At 34.8% G+C, this 22,400-nt stretch overlaps 1 protein-coding gene across 1 annotated transcript in view; it reads left to right on the top strand.

Annotated features, from left to right (window-relative positions):
- The window catches only part of lrch2 (leucine-rich repeats and calponin homology (CH) domain containing 2), a 120,172-nt gene that overhangs the window by 36,476 nt on the left and 61,296 nt on the right, over positions 1–22,400 (top strand). Inside the window, exons 2-10 of the mRNA XM_021471636.3 lie at positions 1,699–1,843; positions 3,176–3,302; positions 3,395–3,500; positions 3,653–3,789; positions 11,999–12,129; positions 14,486–14,573; positions 17,324–17,420; positions 21,748–21,848; positions 21,990–22,054. Coding sequence (XP_021327311.1) covers positions 1,699–1,843; positions 3,176–3,302; positions 3,395–3,500; positions 3,653–3,789; positions 11,999–12,129; positions 14,486–14,573; positions 17,324–17,420; positions 21,748–21,848; positions 21,990–22,054 — 997 coding nt within the window. The remainder of the gene's footprint in view (positions 1–1,698; positions 1,844–3,175; positions 3,303–3,394; positions 3,501–3,652; positions 3,790–11,998; positions 12,130–14,485; positions 14,574–17,323; positions 17,421–21,747; positions 21,849–21,989; positions 22,055–22,400) is intronic.

Here is a 22,400-nt window from a genome sequence, read left to right as displayed (position 1 = left end):
ACGGATGTCCATTTGGGGAATGATACATTGTAGACTGAGGTGTTTGTTTCTGTACAATTCAAAATAAAGTCAAAGCAAGATAAGCCACTGAGATTATTTGAAAAAATGGTAATTTGACTACTAATTAAATCAGTGTCTTTTAGCAAATCAGTTGAATGATTCAGCAAGTCACTTGGTTGCTGTCGACTGCCATAATGATGTAACCAGCAGAAAGTGTCACAAAAGACCCCAGATTGACAGTGTGTCTGAAACGTGCGCAGCAATTCAAGCAAAACCAGCTCTTAGTTCAGCTGAACAGTGTATAACTGTTGTTTAATTAATAGCATGTAAACACAAACGTACAAGATCAGTAAATTTACGTTTCCCTCTTCATACAAAAAAATTAAAATACTTAAATACGATTGATTGGAGGAGCGGCGTGGTGGCGCAGTATCGATGTCGCCTCACAGCAAGAAGGACGCTGATTCGAGTCCCGGCTGGGTTAGTTGCTGTTTCTGTGTGGAGTTTGCATCAGTGTTGGCGTGGGTTTCTGTGGGTGCTCTGGTTTCCCCCACAAGTCCAAATACATGCGCTATAGGTGAATTGGATTAACTCAATTGTTTGTAGTGTATGTGTGTGAATGAGAGTGTATGGGTGTTTCCCAGTATTGGGTTGCAGATGGAAGGACATCCGCTGCGTAAAACGTAAGCTGGATAAGATGGCGGTTCATTCTGCTGTGGCGACCTCTGATTAATAAAGGGACTGAGCCGAAAAGAAAATGAATGAATGAATGACTGATGGGGCCTCATAACTCATGTATTCAGGTCATTTTACTGCAGGTATCTGTAATGAGGCCGATGGTCCTGTACCTGTAATGAGGCTGATGGCTCCTGCCATTGGAAAGGAGCTGGAGAACAATTTTATTTAATAGATAAATGTAGAACAAATAGGTGGTAAGCTGGTGGCAGTCCTTCAGGGTGACTACCGCTGAACTGAAAGCATAACAAAACACAAGCTTCAGGCCTGGTTCTCTTTCGTCTACCACTGCTGCCTCTTCTCCTGTTAAGGTCATCTATATGCTTAAAGTTCATCACCTTTCACTTAAACTGTACAACTGCAGGTTAACTATATTTATATACAATAACCTTAACTGATAGCGTTATTTGTAATTAGTTAATTAGTTTAAGTTATTATTAATTAATAAAGTTATAGTAACATACGACTTCTGATTTTGATTGTAATGCAATAATTAGCACCTTTTGAATTGCTGCTTTGAAACATAAATTATTGTGAAAAGCGCTCTAAAAATAAATAATCTTGAATTGAATAAGGTCAACAACTTCTTCGTGAGACTCGAGACAGGTGGCTCACACAGAGGTCACACAGTAGTTAACACTCATGCCACGGGCCTCGGTTTGCTCTCATGGCTCTGTGCCCTGCCTGTGTCATATCAGCACTGCATCTGACTTTAATGTACTGCTTGGATAAATTAATAATCCTCCTCCTATTCGCTTTTCCTCTTGGATTCTTGTTTCTCTGCCGCTCTGTCGATGTCTGATAAGGTGTAGCTCCTCAAAAAGATGAGACTAATCAAGTAACTGGCTTCCTGGTGTTTGGATCAATGTATGATCAATGTATAATACAGTTGGAAAAGAAAAATCTGTAAAAAGTATCCACCTTATTATTTTATTGACTTTGATTTCTCCTTCTCCTCCGCAGACTTGTCGAAAAACCGTTTTTGTGAAATTCCCCCAGAAGTTTGTATGTTTGCACCACTGGAGTCATTAAACCTCTACCACAACTGCATAAAGACCATTCCAGAGGCCATTGTCAACCTACAGATGCTCACTTACTTGAACATCAGGTAATGTACACACACACACACACACACACACACACACACACACACACATGCACACACCGTGATGCCTTTGTCTGTTAGTTTAATCAATCAGCTCATTAAATGTAATCCATTTTGAAGACTTTATTGGTATCTGGCTTTTGTGCTATACATTGTTGTTTGTTCGTTATCAGTATTATTAGTACTGTACAATTATTAAGTTTTATTACAAATTAAACATCAGTTAAACGTCAAGCCTGAAATTATTCATACCCCTGGTAAATTCTGACTTAATTCTTTTGTTTAAATGTAAATAAAAGCTGAGAAATATTTTCTTTTTTTTTCTTTTTTTTCCCCCTTTTACATCGTCTTACTATCTTTTGGAAGAAGTCCAAAAGATGTAATTTCAAAATGGTCAAAAGTGTCAGCGACTACTTTTACATGGATATCAGTAATCGAATTATTCGCCTTAATCTAAATGAGACAACAATATGATGAAGGTGTTGCTTTTTGAATGTTCCTTTTATGATCACATTTTACATGTTATAGCACATAATTCAATAAATGTCATTGCTTCTCCACACTATCCATGTTTACTGTGGAGTTTCATGTAATTTTGGGTGTTTTAATTTAAAATTTTTTGACGTAACTGCAGCTCGGCAGTTTCACTTTCATTCAGAAACCTTTCATGCATGTCCCCTGTGATTGAATTGCTGGAAGAGGTTTGTTTCAATGGAATTTGATTCGGCATGCCGTTTGAGGAAAAAAAAAATCTCTTAATTTTGCAATGGAGGTGTCTGGGGTCCTTTGCTGACTCGGTAGGTGCAGAGAATAGTGTCAAACAGCCGTTTGTGTATGGAATATCCTGTCACAAAATGTATCAAACATCCTACACGATGGTAATAATGGTAGTACTGAACTTCAATAATGCGACTAAAATTGGCATACTCCACATGTCTTAATTCCATTTCTGTTTACTTCGATTACGACTTTAGTCGGATTAAGGTAATCAATAATCGCTGTTTACAAGGTAGACTCTTAATCAGAGTATTGCCTTAATTGTATTAAAACCTGATTATTGCTGTCCATGTAAACATACGCAATGTAAAAAGTGTCATTTATGTAAAACAGATCTTGCCAATAGGTGTGTATGATGCTTTTGCGTTTTGATAATTGACTTAGACACTTCTTTTTAAAATATTTTAAAAATCCTTTGCTCAAAAGAAAATAACTGTATGAGGTTGAATTGACTTTTGCCTCTTGTTGTTGGTGTTACCTCATTAGCGAAAGCAAAAGATGCTAAATAGTATTTACTTAAGGCTATTGAAGCTAAAAATTGTATTTTGTTGTTTTCAGTCGAAATCAGCTATCTGTTCTCCCCAAGTTTCTCTTCAATCTTCCTCTGAAAGTGCTGGTGGTCAGCAACAATAAACTCCCTTCTGTTCCTGAGGAGATCGGAAAGGCCAAAGACCTCATGGAACTGGTCAGTATGTAAATAAAGATGTACATGTTATATTAATATGCGTCAGTTTGTGATGTTTGTATACATACAGTGCATGAATTGTCTCTGTTCAGGACATCAGCTGTAATGAGATCCAGGTGCTTCCTGCTCAGATGGGGAAACTCCTCGCGTTACGAGAGCTTAACATACGGAGAAACTGTCTACAAGTGTTACCAGATGGTACTGACACAAGTCATTGACATGTCACCAGAAGCATGAATCAAATAAAACATACAGTAGCTTTGTTGTATATAAACTTGGGAAATCTAGTTATGCTGCTAGCACTTGGTTAGCAAAGAATTTCTTATATATTTATTTCCTTTTTAACACAGAACTGTCCGATCTGCCATTGATCAGGCTGGATTTCTCTTGTAATAAGATCACAGAGATTCCCATTTCTTACCGCAAACTCAAGCAGTTACAGCACATCGCACTCGACAACAACCCCATGCAGTCTCCTCCTGCTCAGGTGAGTCTGTGTTCATCCTTCCAGTGCCGTATGCTTTCTGAAATATAGAAAATGTAAACACAATTACAGGATCCACTTATGAAAATGGAATTGGCTGATTAATGCAGATTTTGGATGAATATATTTAACGTTCTGCAGTGCTGTAAATCTAACTAAATTGAAATCTGAATTAGTAGTGAATATTAATCCACAAAAGCACATGCTATTTTGTTAACTCTATGCATCAATCATGTGTGACAGTTGTGCAGTTTCAGTCTGTTGCCTCACTTTATGAGACATGAACACATTACTTTATTTCAGATCTGCACTGAGAGCCACTTACAAGCATTTGACTGTTTTTATCAGTATGTGCACAGAGGAGCTCAAACCTGTTGAAACAGAGGTTCTGTGTAAAGTGAAGTAATTCTATATCTGTTTCAAAGTAGATTATACTTCTCTCCGTTCAATAATAATAAAACTATTATTAATAATAAGGAATTTTAAGGAACAATTACACTGTTGTTCAAATGTTTAATTTTAACAGAATTTTTTTCTAATAAATTTAAACATTTGAATAAGGTTTTACTGTAGCTAAACTCTTATTAAATGTTTTAACAGAATTACTTAATTATTTCAATCATTTGGACAACCTTTTTGGATTACATTGTTTAAATTTAACCTATACAATAGATTTTTAAAATAATAAACAAAAAACAGAATCTAGACATGAAAATGGAGAAAAAACATAGGAAAAATAATATGTATTTTATGTAAATCTGCTCTTCTTTTGTGTGAATCTTAATGCTTCATTGTCCACTGACTCTGTTGATCATTTCTTTTGCTTTGGCGCCATCTAGTGTCTGACAATGTGAAATCCACAAAATATCTAGCATATTGATTCAATGATAATCTGGAGTGTTAAAATTGTTATTTATATCTCACCTAGCAACATGAGCCAGGAAAGCCCCTCAACCTAATTATAATTCAAGCAAACAGAAAACAAATGAACAAATAGAAATATGGCAAGTCAAGTAAATTGCAGTGTATAAATTTTGTCTGAGAAACAGCATGAGACATCATTGGTACCATCAGGGCCAGATTTATGTGTAGCTACATGCTTACATGCCTTTTATTTCGCTGTCATGCTTAAATTGTAATATACTGTATGTACTTAAGCTCAGTGGTAGGCAAGCTGATTTGTGTCCCGGCTGGGCCAGTTGACATTTCTGTGTGGAGTTCAAAGTCCAAAGTGGCTTTTTTGCGGCTGGAAGGGAATCTGCTGCTTAAAACATATGCCAGAATATTTGACTGTGGCGACCTCTGATAAATATTGGACTAAGCTGAAGGAAATTAACTTATGTACTCAACCCTCTACCGCACGCATTATGATAAATCTATAAAAAAAAACTTGACTGTTTTGGGTCAGTTGGCATTTCTGTGTGGAGTTTGCATGTTCTCCCTGCATTCGCGTGGGTTTCTTCTGGGTGCTCCGGTTTCCCCCACAGTCCAAAGACATGTGGTACAGGTGAATTGGGTAGGCTAAATTGTCCGTAGTGTATGAGTGTGAATGAGTGAGTGTGTGGATGTTTCAGAGATAGATTGTGGCTGGAAGGGCATCTGCTGCGTAAAAATGTGCTGGATAAGTTTGCGGTTCATTCCGCTGTGGCGACCCTGGATTAATAGGGACTAAGCTGAAAGGATAATGAATGAATGAAGGAATAATTGGTATTATAAGCTTTAACACAAAAATAAATGACACTTTATTTATACTTTCTAACAACTGATATTCCAACAGCTTTCATTCATTCCATTCTTTTTTGCTGAATATTTTTAAAAACAAACCAAATATTGTATTACCATGTATACAACATACAGTAAATATAAATATTTTCTCCAGTAAATATTATAACAAATAAATAACAAGTCTAGTATATCTAGATACATCAGAATAATGTAGCTACTAGCTAACAATATTTATATATTATATGTATATATACTATACTACACCTGTCTTATCTGCCTCTGAGCAGATAAGACAATCAGATAAGATCAGCACTTACCTGAACTGTCTCTATCAAATGTCCCGTCTGCATAATTCTCATGGTCACTAAAACCCATCTCATCTTCACTTTCATCTGCAGGAAGAGCCAGTTCTGTCTTTTTCTTCTTTCACTTACCATAGAACATGCTGTTGTGATCGCTAATACACTGTTCCCTGTATTCATATCAATTCAAAGTAGTATTGCCATTAAAACTAGATTTTATCCATATGCAAATGCCATTAACATATGACTAATCAACATTATACTACTAGCATTCATGCTGTTATTGTTATATTGTTACAACTTCAGTTCACAGCTGACCTTGCTAGCTAGCTAAACCATTGCAATATTGTATGTTTCACTGTTGCACAGTGGCAACACATACATTTTATCCATTTACAAAAAACTAATTTGATAAAAAAAAAAAAGTTGTGAATATGTAATCAGAACTCACTGATCCTTTGTTTTTATTGACGTTTACATATGCATTCAGCGACTACTCACTATAAACGCCAGAAATCGCGCTACAGAAAAATACTGCACGTCATGTGACCTAACCAAAGCACATCATTGGCTAAACTAAGGTCTTCTCTTTTCAACAAAAAAAATAATGATAATGTTGGCCTTAAGAAACTTAAGTATCATATTGCCATATGGTTACACAGTGCAGTAGAGGGTTAAGGTTAAAATCTATTTTGCTTATGTCACAAATAAAGCTTAATTCAATATGCTTTCAAAAATAAATTGTTTAAGTATGACTGTACGATATATTGATCTGAATTCAGTATTGCACAATTTTTCTGCATAAAAGCTGACAGGCTTATTAGATAGCGCTTACATACGACTAAAGGGATTTATTTTGCAAAAACAACCATCTAGATCAGAGATGCCCAAAGCAGGGCCTGTGGGCTAAAGTTGGCCTTTTGTAACCTCTGATTTGGCCTATCATCCCATCATGGAAGAGGGTAAAAATTATGAAGAGAGTTGGTGTGATTTACTGCTGAGCTACAGAAAAAGCTAATTAAAATGAAATGTTTCGATTAAATGTTGTAAATGAATCCAATTTTTTAAAAAATGTAAATACAGTTACTTGACGGATAGAGGACTATGCAGAAGACATCATCGAGCAAATCGAGGCAAAACTACTGTAACTCAATTCTGTTATAAATGAGATGTAGTAACTTCATTATAAAATGTAAAAAAACAACAACAACATTATACTGTATTAGTTAATATAAAGCAATGTTTTGTAGTTATATTCAAATTTTATTAAATAAATTTGGAAATTACCTAGTTCAATTATATTTACATCTGGCCCACTAGCCTTAATCAAGTTTGCTTTTGGTCTTTCATTGAGAAAAGTTTGGGCACACCTGATCTAGATGGACATTATCCTGCTTATTACACCACTAATTGCCTCAAAATTAAACTGTTAAAAACAAAACATTAATCTGAGCTGTAACAGCATTTAAGTAGCTTTTTAACTAAATGTTAAGCTTCTTACCTGAACCGCTGCAGTCTACACTAACCAAATATTTATTATTACCCACTTGCAAAATAGTGTCAACCAGTAAAAACAGCAGTGTGACAAATAAGCAATATTTACTTCCTTACAAACACTCATTGTGCAATTCTGAGTGTTTTGCACACAGGTAAGTGGGCTGGACTAACCATCTGTAGGAATACTCTTCTTTGTAAATGCACACCATAGACTTTCTTTTAAACTTGTTTTACAAAGATTCAATAAGGTGACATAAATGTGTATTTATTATTGGAGTACATTGAAGTCACGGTTTGGTACGCATCTCGGTTTAGGGTTTTAGGCAAGGGCTGTGAGCCTCTCCTTATAGTACAAGGTTATAATGACAACAGTTTTTTTGGGGGGCAACATACAGTATAGATAACAGAGATTAGGTGCTTTTTTAAAAACCTTTCTTGAGTGCTCCTACATTGTTGCAATGCTGTGGACTTTTTTTGCCTAAATTCTGTGACTTGCACATCTGGACTGACTGTATTCATCGTCAGAGTTTCCAGTGTTCAAATTGATGTTTATTTATGTAGCACCGAGTTCTTGCGAGACAGGACATTTTGTTCCTCTGTATTACACATATAGGCCTGTCACAATAATCAGTATACTGACTTCTCGCACAACACATGGACATTACCTCAATCATTTTTGGTGATATTTCCCGGACATTAAAAAATAATTCTAGCAACATTTTAGCTGATTGCACAATCTCTCTGTCTCTATTGGAGGTGTCAGTGTCAGTATGGTTAAAAACACTATAGTATTTACTATAAATTACAATAGTATATTTTCATGTGGGTGTCTGTCAAGTGAAAATAGATAGGTAGCAGATTTCTCAGCCTCTGTTAATTTTTACCTTGCACTTTTTTGGTAACAGTTATTATTATTTGCGTCTGCTAAATGACAAAATGTAAATGTCATTTAGTTATTTAATTATTATTTTTATTATTATTATTTATTTAGGACATGCATTTTCACATTCTAATTATTCAATTATTTAAATGACTATAAATAAATTAAATACTCTTAAGAATAAAATATTATGTGTTCTTTGGAAGACTGTACTTGCATTGTGATAAATATGTTGAGTTTGCACGTTCTCCCCATGTACGCGTGGGTTTCCTCCAGTTTTCCCCAAAGACATGTGGTATAAGTGAACTGAAGAAAACAAAACTGGCTGTAGTCTGTGATGTGTAAATGAGAGAGTCAACTTCAGTATTTAAGTTTACTAAACTTAAAACATGTTCATTACATTTCAATTATGAAGTCCTATCAACATCATTCTTCATTACAACTTTTCTGTTTAAGTTAATTGACTTTAGACTAGGCTGTCACAGTGGCACAGTGGGTAGCAAGATTGTCTCACAGCAAGAAGGTCGCTGGTTCGAGCCTTGGCTGGGTTAGTTGACGTTTCTGTGCGGAATTCCGGTTACCCCCATAGTCCAAAGACATGCGCTATAGGTGAATTGGGTAAGCTAAAATTGTCCGTAGTGTATGTGAGTGATTGAGTGTGTATGGGTGTTTCCCAGTGATGGGTCGAGGCTAAAAGGGCATCTGCTATGTAAAGCATATGCTCGGTAAGTTGGCGGTTCATTCCGCTGTGGCACTCTTAGATTAATAAAGAATCTAAGCTGTAAAGCAAATGAACGAATGAATGACTTAAGACTACATCCATTACACTTGTATTGTCAAGTCTTGTCAACTTTAACCTGAGTTAAGACAACTTTGCTATTTAAGTGATTTAAGTAATATTTAAGTGATAATTTTAAACTTAAAATTTTAAGGCAGCACAAACTCTTTTCAAACAAACAATTTATTTTCAAGTTTCAGTCATGTTATTTTCCTTCATGTCTTTCTGTAGAAAAGCAGTTACCAAACCACATTATCATGGTGGAATACAGCAAATTTAGTTGACCATTTGATATTCCTGTAAGGAGCCTGTGAACATTACACTGTGACCCTTGAGTTCCCCAGAAAGCATTTTTATTTTGGCTCAGTCACATGTTAGTATACCTGACTGTGGGCTCAAATGAATTTTTTTTTTTTGTTGGCACCTACTGTAGTGATGTAGTTCTAGTTATCTACCCATCATATTCTGAATGTTCAGATTTAATCTCACTGTCCTTCACGTTTGAGAAGACAGTAGTTTAGATGCTAAATGTTCTTCCTTTTCCTTGTTTCTCAGAAAAATGTTCTGAGGTAAACAATTGCATAAATAAGTTTTTTTGAGCTAAAGTTCAATCAAAAGGTTTTGTTTGTCTTCCAGCAACAAGACGTTTCAGAGAACATCCAGTCCCTTGACTGAGATTAACCTCATTTCAGATTTTGGAATGTCCCTTAGTCTATGTATAGTCTTTCCTTGGAAATGCAGATTGGCAATTTGCCCTAAGAGAAAGTCAAGTGACTTTGTTGGTTTTGTCGTTTTATTACTGTACATATTTTGAAAATACAAGCTGAACAGGTTTCTGAGAAATAAATCCACTTTTACTAAAGTTGTTGCATTGTACTGAATCTGAACAGTGATTTAAGAATGATTGCTGGTTCAAACATTTGGAGATTTGGAGTTTAAATGTTAGGTTAAAATTTTATGTTCACTAAACAAAAATATAATTATTTAATATATTTAGTTAAATGTAAACATTTTTTAAATATGTTTAATCTAAGGCATGCCGGTGACGGAAAAGCAGAATTTTTAGCATCATTTGCACCAGTCTTCAGCGTCACATGATCCTTCAGAAATTATTGTAATATGCAGATTAGCTTCTTAAAAATATTATTTACCATTGTTGGAAATTTTTTAAAATAATATTTTTGTAAAAATGCGTACAGCTAAGGGGAAAAAGACTACTTGAAAAAGTTTTGTTTCTGTAGGTTTATTGGATTTATTAATATATTTATTAACAGCTATGCTGCTAGCCGGCAGCTAGCTCTCTGCAACTCTCACATGGTTGCCCACTGAAGCTAAGCAAGGCTGCGCCCGGTCAGTACCTGGATGGGAGATCACATAGGAAAGCTAGGTTGCTGCTAGAAGTGGTGTTAGTGAGACCAGCAGGGTTTGTGTGGGTCCTAATGCCCCTGTACAGTGAGCGCCGTCCTTCGGACGAGGCGTTAAACTGAGGTCCTGACTATCTGTGCTTGCTAAAAATTGTTCTCCATAAAAGAATAAAGTCAAATTTGCCCACTGGCCTCCTAACCATCCCCATATCTTAATTGTATTTTAGCTTCATCACTGTGTCTCCTCTCCACCAATCAGCTGGTGTGTGGTGAGCAGTCTAGCGCAATATGGCTGCTAGGTGGATGATGCACACTGGTGGTGGATGAGGAGATTCCCCCAATGTATAAAGAACTTTGAGTGTCCAGAAAAGCAGTATATAAATGTAAAGAATTATTATTATTATATTTAATAATACTCTATAAATGTCTGAGTAAATTTCTTTCAGATTTCAAATAAAAAGAATGTTATTTGTGTGTTTTCTTTAGTACAGAAATGCTCTGTTTTAAAAACTAATTTTTGAGGTGCAGCTGATCACAGAGAGTTGGAACAGATCTTCTTCTCCCAGTTTCTTTGCAAATCCTGTTTTGTGGACATGTATTTACACGTTATTATGGAGACATGTTAATATGTTCCCGTAAATCAATTCGGTGGGCGTGAAAAACTGCACTCCTATGTCATGTGGTGGGCCTCAAAATCGTTTGGATTTGGATCCTATTTTAATGTCAGGAAATTTTAAATAAGAGACTTGCTGAATTTATATCATTCCAATATGAATGTGGACCACTATACCTACACACAGTTCTGTCCAAACAGCTTACAAAAATTAATTTTGCATCATAGGTGCACTTTAATTTTTTTAATTACATTTATTTAGAATAACATATTTAAATTTTTGTTTGTGTGAAAATCAGGGTTATCCTTTAAAACACTGGGTTATATAAATATGTCTTAAAACATGATATTTGTTTAGTTATTTTATGCAAATATATTGCTTCCAATGACAGTATGTTTAATTTTACACATGGGAAGAAATAGGGCTGCAAAATATATTGTTTCAGCATTGATATCGCAATGTGTGTGTCCATAACAGTCACATCGCAGGTTATGCAATGATGAGTTGGGACTTGGGAATATAATTGATCAGCAACAACAGCTGAGAATACATTAGATTCATTCACTATCACAGTCAATTGCTAAGTATAACCCTAGCAGAGTGACACTTTACCATTTACATGTGTTTTAAAGGCATTTTAAGAGAGCTCTCATATGTTCATGATTCATACCCTTATAAAATCAGCCCCAATCGATCCTAATTAATGATTTCTTTCCAAATAGAGCTATACCACAATATATATTGCACAAAATCAAAATATCTCAATGTCAGATTTTTCCAATGTGTTGCAGCCCTAGTAAGAAACATCAGTAGTTTACAGAATGAAATAAAAAAAATTGCATTTGGCTCAAACACACAACCATAAATTGCAAATCCAGAAAAAAGTGAAAATTTCAAGTGGTCTCTTAAATCGTTCCACTCCTGTATTTCTTTGACATGTCTTTGATGAATAGAATTCAGTAAAAAAAAAAAAAGACAGCGGTTTTGTGACATCTCATCTTTTGTTAGTTTGTTAATTAATATATAATAATAAATATCTTTTTTGCTTTCAGATCTGCCTGAAGGGAAAGATCCACATCTTCAAGTATCTGAACCTGCAGGCATGTCGTCTGGATAAAAAGCCTGACACACTTGACCTGCCTTCTCTGGGAAAACGCTGTTTACCTCAGCAGCTGACTGACAGGTCCATACAGCCTTTTGCCATCTATTTATTGCGATTTCATCTACCAACAACACCAATTTTATAGCCCCAATGAATCATGTCATAAACACGTATTTCACAGAAATTCACAGAAACACTTTTTTACTCTTCCATTTTTTAATGTCACTGAAACCTTATCTACTTTTATCTATAATTCGTTGTTTCTGTTTATAGCTACATCATATTTTACATCATATATATGTTTGATTGGGAGCAATGTATAGCAGATGCTGACATGAGCCGGGTTACCATCCTCTGAAGCAAATCTTTTGAAAGTTCGCCAAAAAAGAAAAAATCTCAAATTTGAATGAGGTGTTTTTTTTCCCCCCAACGAGTTGTTAGAGCAGCTGACTGTAGTATTAGTAATCCAACAGTAAACAAGGCAAGCATAAAGCAGACAGGACTGCAGTTAGAAATGGTTGGGCAAGTTATAATTGTAAAGTATATATTCAAAAAGGCAGCAACACCAAAGCTCCATAAATGCAAATTTATGCATTTTCAAGCACACCTTCCTCAGACAGTGTTTATCACAGTAAGGTGCTTCTTTTCTGTATCACATGATCTCCTAGTATCTCACAAAAAAAAAAAAAAGCAACAACAAAAAATAAAATAAAATACACATTTATAAATTGTACAACTTAGGTATATTCAAAACAAACAAACCATAATGTTACATCACAAATTAAAGAAAACTAAATATAACAAGGAATTATAACAAAAATTATACAATACAAAAGGATAGCTTAGTTAAAAAACAACAAAAAAGCATGATCGTCATATTAATTTTTATATGAAATATTCGCCGGTGACTAAAGACATTAATAAAGTGCTATTAAAACACTGGCATATTATTTCAAGTGATCCTACCCTCAAAGAATGTTTTGAAAATTCAACCTTGTTTAGTACACAAAAGAACATCTAACATCCGGAATATGTTGGTTGTAGCTGATCTAGAACATTTATTAAATGCCATGCCACATGGTAATTTAAAATGTGGCAATTGTTTACAATGCAACTTCAGTTACAAAACGTTAACTTTTACACATCCCCATACAGCAAAAAATGTAAAAAAAAGCGAGGCACTATTTTGTGCAAGACCGCCAACATAATCTAGATGTTGCAGTGCCCGGGTGGTTTATGTTCCCTTGGTAAGACGAGTAGGCCTTTAAAAATTCGCATCTTAATCAATTGCTGTTACAACCTGAAGCCTTTTGCATTTTCACTCTAGATACATTGTCACCAAGAGGTTTAAATAAGGGGCTTGACATTCGTCCTTTATAATAATTCTTTAATGTTTAATTAGGTGTTTGGGTACAGGTTTTTGGCTATATTTTGTTGTATGTTTTTTGTTTTATTTCCTTGTTATATTCTCTTTTCTTTAATTTGTGATTATTGTTTGTTTCTGTATTTTAATTTTGAATACCTAAGTTGTCATTTTTTCTTGTTTTGAGATAATGGGAGATCATGTGATCCGGAAGTGTATAAAAAGGAGCACCTTACTGTGATGAACACTGTCTGATGAAGAGCCGTGTGCTCAAAACATTAGACGCTTTGTGTCAGCCGTTTTTAATTGAATACATTTGCATTTTTGGAGCTCTGGTGTTGCTGCCTTTTTGAATTTATAACTTGCACTTTTTGCGTTTTTGACTGAGCACCCAATTCAAAGTGATGTGTGTGCTTTTGTACATTTTTGCAAATGATAATTGTAACAGCAAAGGCAGCATGATGACATCAAGCCACAAACATATGGGCACAATAACATCTGTGGGATGTTTAGAAGGTCATAGTGACAAGACATTTTAATAACTTTAACTTTAATAACTGTTGTAACAATTCCTATCCTAATTTTTTGTATATTTCATCCTGACAATATTTAATCAAGGCAGCATGGTGGCTCAATGGTTAACACTGTTACCTCACAGCAAGAAGGTCACTGGTTCAAGTCCCGGCTGGGTCAGTTGGCATTTCTGTGTGGAGTTTGCATGTTCTCCTTGTTCGCGTGGTTTTCTCCGGGTGCTCTGGTTTATGCATGTGCTATAAGTGAATTGAATAAACTAAATTGGCCATAGTGTATGGGTGTTTCCCAGAACTGGGTTGCAGCTGGAAGGGCATCTGCTGTGTAAAACATATGCTGGATAAGTTGGCGGTTCATTCCACTGTGCCGACCCCTGATAAAAAGGGACTAAGCCGAAGGAAAAATTAATGAATGAATGGATATTTGATTATTTATTTATTTCTTATTTTATTCCAGCTATCAGTTTCTTTAAAGGAAACTATGATGTTGTGTTATTGGTCATCTTGCTTAACTGCGTATGTGTTTGCTTGTTTGTTTGTGTAGTATGGAAGATTTCTATCCTAGTAAAAACCACGGCCCTGACTCAGGTATTGGCAGTGACAATGGTGACAAAAGACTGTCGACTACAGAGGTAAACACACACAAAGTACCACGTTATTTTTTTTATATCTCAGAATGTGCATGGCCATTTGTAAATCTTTTGTGATTGTGAATATTTGTTAAATGTAACCTACTTCCAATTAGCTTTGTGAATTAAAGGTGCTACTGTATATAAATTCACCTGCCTCATCTTGAAAGCGAACAAGGTTTCTTGTGTGATTCAATTTTATTGTTTTAGCTGCTTTATATTATGAGTCAAAGATGAAACCAGATTTTCATGCATCAAATCAATGAAAGTAATGACAAAGTGTTATTTTTGTGCATTATTTATTCATTTGTCAAAAACAATGATTGATCATGATTTACAATAGACAACTTTCTGAAATTGTAACAATATTTTAATAACAAGTCTTCTCAAGATTTATAGCTCATAAAATTTAGAAATTACCATTATTAGCACTATGAAACATTGATTTTTATATCTGACTTTTATTTTGATATATTTTTTAAATAATGTATTTCTTTGTTAGGAAGCTAAATTTTAAAAGAAACATAATACAGGTGCTGGTATACTTAATCAAATTAAAAAAAACATTTATTTTATATTTGAAAGTGAGGGGTTAAGAAATAATTTACTTGTAAGTTCAATAAAATAAACAGAATGTAATACATGTATAAAATGCCAGAACCCAAACAAAAACAACTAGGATCCTATAAGTGCCTTCTTTAATGTGCAACCTCCAGTTTTGCAAGATCATCATGTTTGACACAGTGGATAGAGCTTTAGTAATTAATGTAAATTTGGTAAAATCAGGGATCTTCTCTTTTGTTGCAAATAAAAATAATTTGCACAATATATGGTTTAATATATAACAACCTCGGAATTTGCCTCAATCATGTCTACTCTGCAAGTTCAAATAATTGAACTCAATTTTTACTAAAAAGATGCGATGCAACAAGATTCTAACAGCAAGTAATTTATCTGTCGACACATCAAAACACTTAAATACCAGTCATTCATTTAAATATCAGCCACTGCACTGTAGGGAACACAATGGTAAGGGTTATAATCTAATGAATACATATAAAAACAATTTAACTTTATTAAACAGACTGTTGTACTAGCAGTACTGATGTTGACATTGAGTCACTGATTTTCATTTTCAAATCTGAGGTACACTATCTGCTGCTGCTATCAGTAGTATGGCAATAAATGTAATGGACAATTGTGATCAAACTCTCATTGATAGCTTTTAACACTGAATATAGCACATAATCAGTACCTGAGGTGATCATTGTCTTTGTAGTTTATGCTGTTTTGCTGCGACATTGCGGAAAAAGAAACTTTGAAAATGTGCACGTCGCAATTAGTTTCAACATGAAAAGATAACATTTATTGTGGCATGTGTGTAGATAGAACACAGTGTACTGACTTTTCTTTCTTTCCACTCAACCTCTTAAAAACCTGCATATTAATAGCATCTCCTTGATGACAGAATATTTTATATACAAAGTGAGAGGGGACTGAATTGGGAATAAGTTAAGTTCTTTGCATTTCTATCCAAATCAAACAATTCATGACCACCACCAGGGGTGACACCTTGCAACACTGCATGGAAGAAGGTATACTGTACCTTAAGTAAACTTTTTAGGGTATAGATCGGTAAACATTTTTTTTATTCATACAATCGGATAATGCCTATGTAATGCAGAAAAAAAATCTGATTCCTTTGTATGTCAGAAAAAAAATGTAAAAAGGGTATTTTTTGCGAATAGAATTGCTAAAAAGACGTTTACCATTAAAGGATTGAATGTAATGGTCAATCTGTGATGATTAGCCTACTATTATGCTTGAAACTAAATGTAAAAAATAAAACACTATTCACAATATCACTATGTAGTTTTTTCTTACATTATTTAATCCTATACACACACACACACACACACATATATATATATATATATATATATATATATATATATATATATATATATATATATATATATATATTATTATATATATATATATATATATATATATATATATATATATATATATATATAATTTTTTTTTTTACATAAAGTAGACTAAATTTAGTAGCTAGATTATTTTAGAAAAGCAGTTCATACTTATGTACAGAGTGCTGCTGGTATGTTGTTGGTTGAGATGTTGATAATAGCCAATGGCATCTGTTTTTGCTGCTGCATCAGTAAAAACAGCAGAAACTGTGACATTACATCAGTCTGTAACACACAAAAGTCATTCAAAAACTGCCATGCCATATTATGAACATGACTGCAAAGCACTAAATAAATTGAGAGTTTTTTTAGCCATTTAGTGGGATACTTAACCTGTACATCTTACACAAAGTACAAACTGTCACTCTTTTTTCACAAGGAAGTCTTCGCTCACAGAACAAAACAGGCATTCATTAAACTAAAACCTAGTGTGACTAATGAAATGAAAGTCTTGCACATTCACAGAAAAGATCTAATTTCCGCATTGCAAAATAAGGTGGATAGTACAAAGAAGATCTGTAAATACAAAGAATACTGTTTTTCACTTGATGAAAAAAGATACCACACGTTAGCACAAAAGCTCTTGAATAGTTGAGCTGGAAACACCAGTTGAGCATGACGAAAGATAATCTAGTAGGATGATCGAAGAATTTTGTTGTGGGAGTAAAACAACTGTCAATAATGTAAAGAGTTTTCCAGCAGGTGTGTCTTACAAAACAGACAAAAAAAAATCTTGTGTTTTCTCTTTCTCCTGTTCCGCAGCCATCTGATGATGACACCATGAGTCTCCACTCTCAAGTGTCAGAAACGGCACGGGCTGACGCACACATTCTGCTCACAAAGCTTGACTCAAACAAAGGTGTGTTTTCAGCATTAGTATTATTAACCATAAATAATTTTTCATAAAAGATGTTTTGTTGTGTTGTGTACCATAGTAATAACTTCATAATAGAAACTATACATTGAAACTAGACAAACAGATCTGTGTCAAACAGATACCTATATCATACCTATGTCAGTGTACAGATTTATGTCCTGATATGACACAAAAACACATACACACAGACACACACACACACACACACACACATACACACACACACACACACACACACACACACACACACACACACACATATGCACACAGTTAGGTCTATAAATATTTGGACATGGACACAATCGCAACATTTTTAGCTCTATACAACAGCACAATGGATTTGAAATGAAACAAACATTAAGTGCTTTAACTGCAGACTGTCAACTTTACTTTGAGTATCCAAATCAGGTGAACGTTGTATAAATTACAACAGTTATATGTGCATATGTGTCTCTCACTTGTTAAGGGTCCAAAAGTAATTGGACAATTGGCTTCTAAACTGTTCCATGGCCAAGTGTGTGTTATTCCCTCATTATCCCGATTACAATGAGCAGATAAAAGGCCCAGAGTTTCAAGCATGCTATTTGCATTTGAAATCTGTTACTGTCAACTCTTAAGATGAGATCCAATCAGTCAAGAAAGCCATCATAAAGCAAAAAATAAAATAAAAAATAAAATAAGAGAGATAGCAAAAACATCAGGCATGGCCAAAACAACTGTTTGGAACATTCTTAAAAAGAAAGAAAGAATGCACCAGTGAGCTCAGCAACATCAAAAGACCTGGAGGACCATTAAAACAATTGTGGTGAACGACTGAAGAATTCTTTCCCGGGGAAAACACCTTTTACAACAGTTGGCTAGATCAAGAACACTCTCTAGGAGGTACTGTAGGTGTGTGTGTGTGTCAGACTCAACAATCAAGAAAAGACTTTAGCAGAGTGAATAGAGAGGGTTCACCACAAGATGTAAACCAATGGTGAGCTTCAAAAACAGGAAGGCCCGTTTAGAGTTCTAAAAAAGCCTCCACCGTGCTGAAACAACATCCTATGATGAGATCAAGATCAACTTTTACCAGAGTGATGGAAAGAGAAAAGAATGGAGATGGAAAGGAACTGCTCATGATCCTAAGTAGTGAAGCATGGTGGTAGTAGTGACATGGCGTGGCCATGTATGGCTGTCAATGGAACTGGTTCTGTTGTATTTATTGATGACGTGACTTCTGACAAAAGCAGCAGGATGAATTCTGTTTCAGGCAATATTTTCTGCTCATATTAAGCCAAATGCTTCAGAACTCATTGGACAGTGTTTCACAGTGCAGATGAAGAAATAACCCAAAGCATATTGCAAAAGCAACCAAAGAGTTTTTGTAGGGAAAGAGAAGTGCAATGTTATGCAAGGCAGAGTCAATCACCTGAGCTGAATCTGATTAAGCATGCATTTCACTTGCTGAAGACAAAAAAAAAGAGAAGGGAAAATGTCCAAGAACAAGCAGGAACTGAAGACAGTTGCTGTAGAGGTCTGGCAGAGCACCATCAGGAATGAAACCCAGCATCTGGTGATGTCTATGTTTTCCAGACTTCTGGCTGAAATTGACTGCAAAGGGTTTGCAACCAAGTATTAAAAAGTGAAGATCTGATTGACGATTGTTATTCTGTCCAATTACCTTTGGACCCTTAATAAGTGTGAGCCATATATGCAAATTGTAATTCCTACAGCGTTCACCTGATTTGGAGTAAATACTCTCAAACTAAAGCTCTAAGTCTGCAGTTAAATCACATCTTGTTTATTTAATTTCAAATTCATTGTGTTGGTGTATAGAGCTAAACTTGTTGGAACTGTGTCAATGTCCGAATATTAATGGACATTACTGTAGATATTTACAATTAACATTTTTTTATTCAGACAGATGTATTTTTACTTTGTAGCTTACTTTTGCCTCACTTAAAGCTAACCTTTAAAATATAAACAATATAACTGCACTGTTTCTTTAACCTTTATGCAGCATTACAGGTTATGGCCTACACACTTTTCTGACAATTTATTTGATACACCTTGTTAGTAATGGGTTGGAGCCTATTTTGTTTTCAGAACCGCCTTACTTCTCTGTTGCAAGATTCAACAATGTCCTCAGTGATATGACACATACTGACATAACAGCATTACGCAGATGTATGTGGGATTTGATGACTGCACGTCAGTGATGCGTACCGTTTCACCACAAGCTAAAGATTGAGATCTGGTGATAGTGGAGGAAATTTAGGGATAGTGAACTTTTTGAGAAACTTGTTTAAGATGATTTGAGCTTCGTGACATTGCATGTTATCCTGCTGGTTAGCTGGTAGCTATCACATCACAGCCATAGGCGCAGCTTGTCATTTGAGCTAGGGGCAGCCAGAGGAACCAGTTTAAGCTATTTAATTAAAAAAACAACAACTCTTGGATTCTTAAACCATTTATTTATTCAATTTCTTTTCGGCTTATTTAACATATTTCGGCATATGTTTTACCCAGCGGAAGACCTTCCAACACTGGGAAACACCAATACACTCTTGCATTCACACACATGTACTACAGCCAACTTAGCTTATTCAATCCACCTATAGCGCATGTCTTTGGACTGTGGGGGAAACCAGAGCACCCAGGAAACACATGCAAACATGGGGAGAACATGCAAACTCCACACAGAAATGCCAACTGACCCAGCCAGGGCTCGAACCAGCGACCAATACACTTACCTGGATATTTAAAACTAGCTTGAATGACTGATTTAGTTTGATCAGGTGTGTTTACTTAGGGGTTAAAGCTAAACCGTGCAGAGCTGTGGCCCTCGAGGAACTGGGTTTGACATTTGTGGTTTAAATGATGCATAACTGGGGCCCAAATATAACAAAAAAATCCCCCACATCAGCAACCTGAACCATTTGAATGTCATTTGGATGAGACGTCTTTCGGATGAGTTGTTAAAACTCTGGTCATGAATAATTTCATGGCTGTAACTCTGGTGTCCTACACTCTCAGAAATAAAGGTACAAAATCTGTTACTGGAGCAGTGCCTTTTCAAAAGGTACATTTTTGATCATAATAGGTCCTTAAAGGTATTATACTATCCATTTATAATACAGTGATCAGCATATATAAGTACACCCCTCACTAATGTATCTTTTAAATTCATATTTTTAATAGGAAGCCATACAATATTTTAGTTATGCATATATGTTATATTAGTCAGTATTGAAGCCAAACCTGGAGCTTATCTAACAAAATAACTTATGATAGCGGTCCAAAAACTAGTACACCCAAATTTATATGTTATAGAAAAATTTAAAATACAAATAAAAAAAAGAGGATAAATCAAGAGAAGCAAAAAATGGAAATATTTAGTTGAGATTTTGTAGGTTGTAATTTTTTTTTTTTTGCAATATTTTGTTTGAATTTAATTGTTTTATCTTTCCATTTCTAAATGTGTTTGGTGACAAAAATATTATTTCAATAAATATATCTGTTTAATAAATCTGTTTTGTTTAAATGCACCAAAATACATTGCCTAAAATCACTGAGAAATTGATAAAAAAATATTTATTTTCAAAATAGGGTGTACTCAATAATGCTGAACATTGTTCCTGTTAATACATATTAATACCTAAAAAGTACATATTAATATCTATTTATTAATAACTGCTTTTTTCCTAGCCAAAATAAAACAAATAAGACTTTCTCCAGAAGAAAAAATTATTATCAGACATACTGTGAAAATTTCATTGCTCTGTTAAAAATCATTTGGGAAATATTTAAAAAAGAAAATCAAAATCAAAAGGGGGCTAATAATTCTGACTTCAACTGTATATTTTTGATAACTAGCAGAGTGTCAGGTTTATGTAATTCACCACTTTGCAGATACTTGATTGTTGAGGCCACCACAACTTCCTGGCATTAAATAGCATTATAATAGCCAGTAATTGTTAGTTGTCAAGTGAAAAGTTCAAAGACATCAGCAAATTATGCAAAACCGCAAAAGCAATCTTTGGTTTTTTTTTTTTTTTTTTTTTTTTTTGATGTGACGTTTTTTTCGGTGAGTTTTATTTTACCTATGATTGACACTGCAACTGATAATTACAGTTATAACATTTACTGACATGCTAATCCTATACAAAGTCTACACTCCCAGCAATCTCACAAAATGCAAAACAAAGCCATTTTCTCTTCTCAAGAAGTGTAGCATCTTACATAGCCGGTGTGTCTAGTAGGCAATTAAAATATCATTTTACAAGAATAAAACCGCCTTGTCTCAATAAGATCTCATTGTGTGCAGATCAGGACCCGTATGACTTTATTGACCCCAATCCAGATGAAGAGGGCACTTTGTCTGAGGGCGATCTACAGCACAATGCACCTTATGTGTCATGTATAAAGGTATGTATAAACACATAGACCCTTATCTACATCCTATCTTTACTGTTTTTTTTTGTCATGCAAAGCAATCCCCCACCTGAATCCATAGTTACTAAAACACAAAACCAGCCTGTAAAAGATCTTCCCATCTCTCCTTCACAGGAGCTGGAGCGGGTCCTGAAAACACACCAAAGCAAAGACAAAGAGAACTGGAAAGAGGAGTCAGGGTAAGTCCATGATGTGAGATATTATGCAGGAATTTCCCACAAGTTGCACAAATACTTCATCCCACCACCTTTAGATTACTTCTATTATCATCAATGACCTTGGTTATACATACTACAAGTTAAAAACGAGTGTTTACTTACTCTTTCTTTAAAAGTACTGTTTTAAAAGGACAATGAATTGCCATCTTCAATACTGAATCTTAAAGGTAACTCGTTATGGTCATTTTTACAAGATGTGAAGTTCCTATGTCCCTAGAGTGTGTATGTGAAGTTTCGGCTCAAAATAATTTTTATAAATCTTTGAAACTGCCCCTTTGAGGCTTTGTTCTAAATTGTGTTGTTTTTC

This window comes from Danio rerio, chromosome 5 (assembly GCF_049306965.1).
Source record: "Danio rerio strain Tuebingen ecotype United States chromosome 5, GRCz12tu, whole genome shotgun sequence".
NCBI lineage: Eukaryota > Metazoa > Chordata > Actinopteri > Cypriniformes > Danionidae > Danio > Danio rerio.
The sequence above is the reverse complement of the archived record's forward strand: the minus strand, read 5'-3'. Positions and strand labels throughout refer to the sequence as shown.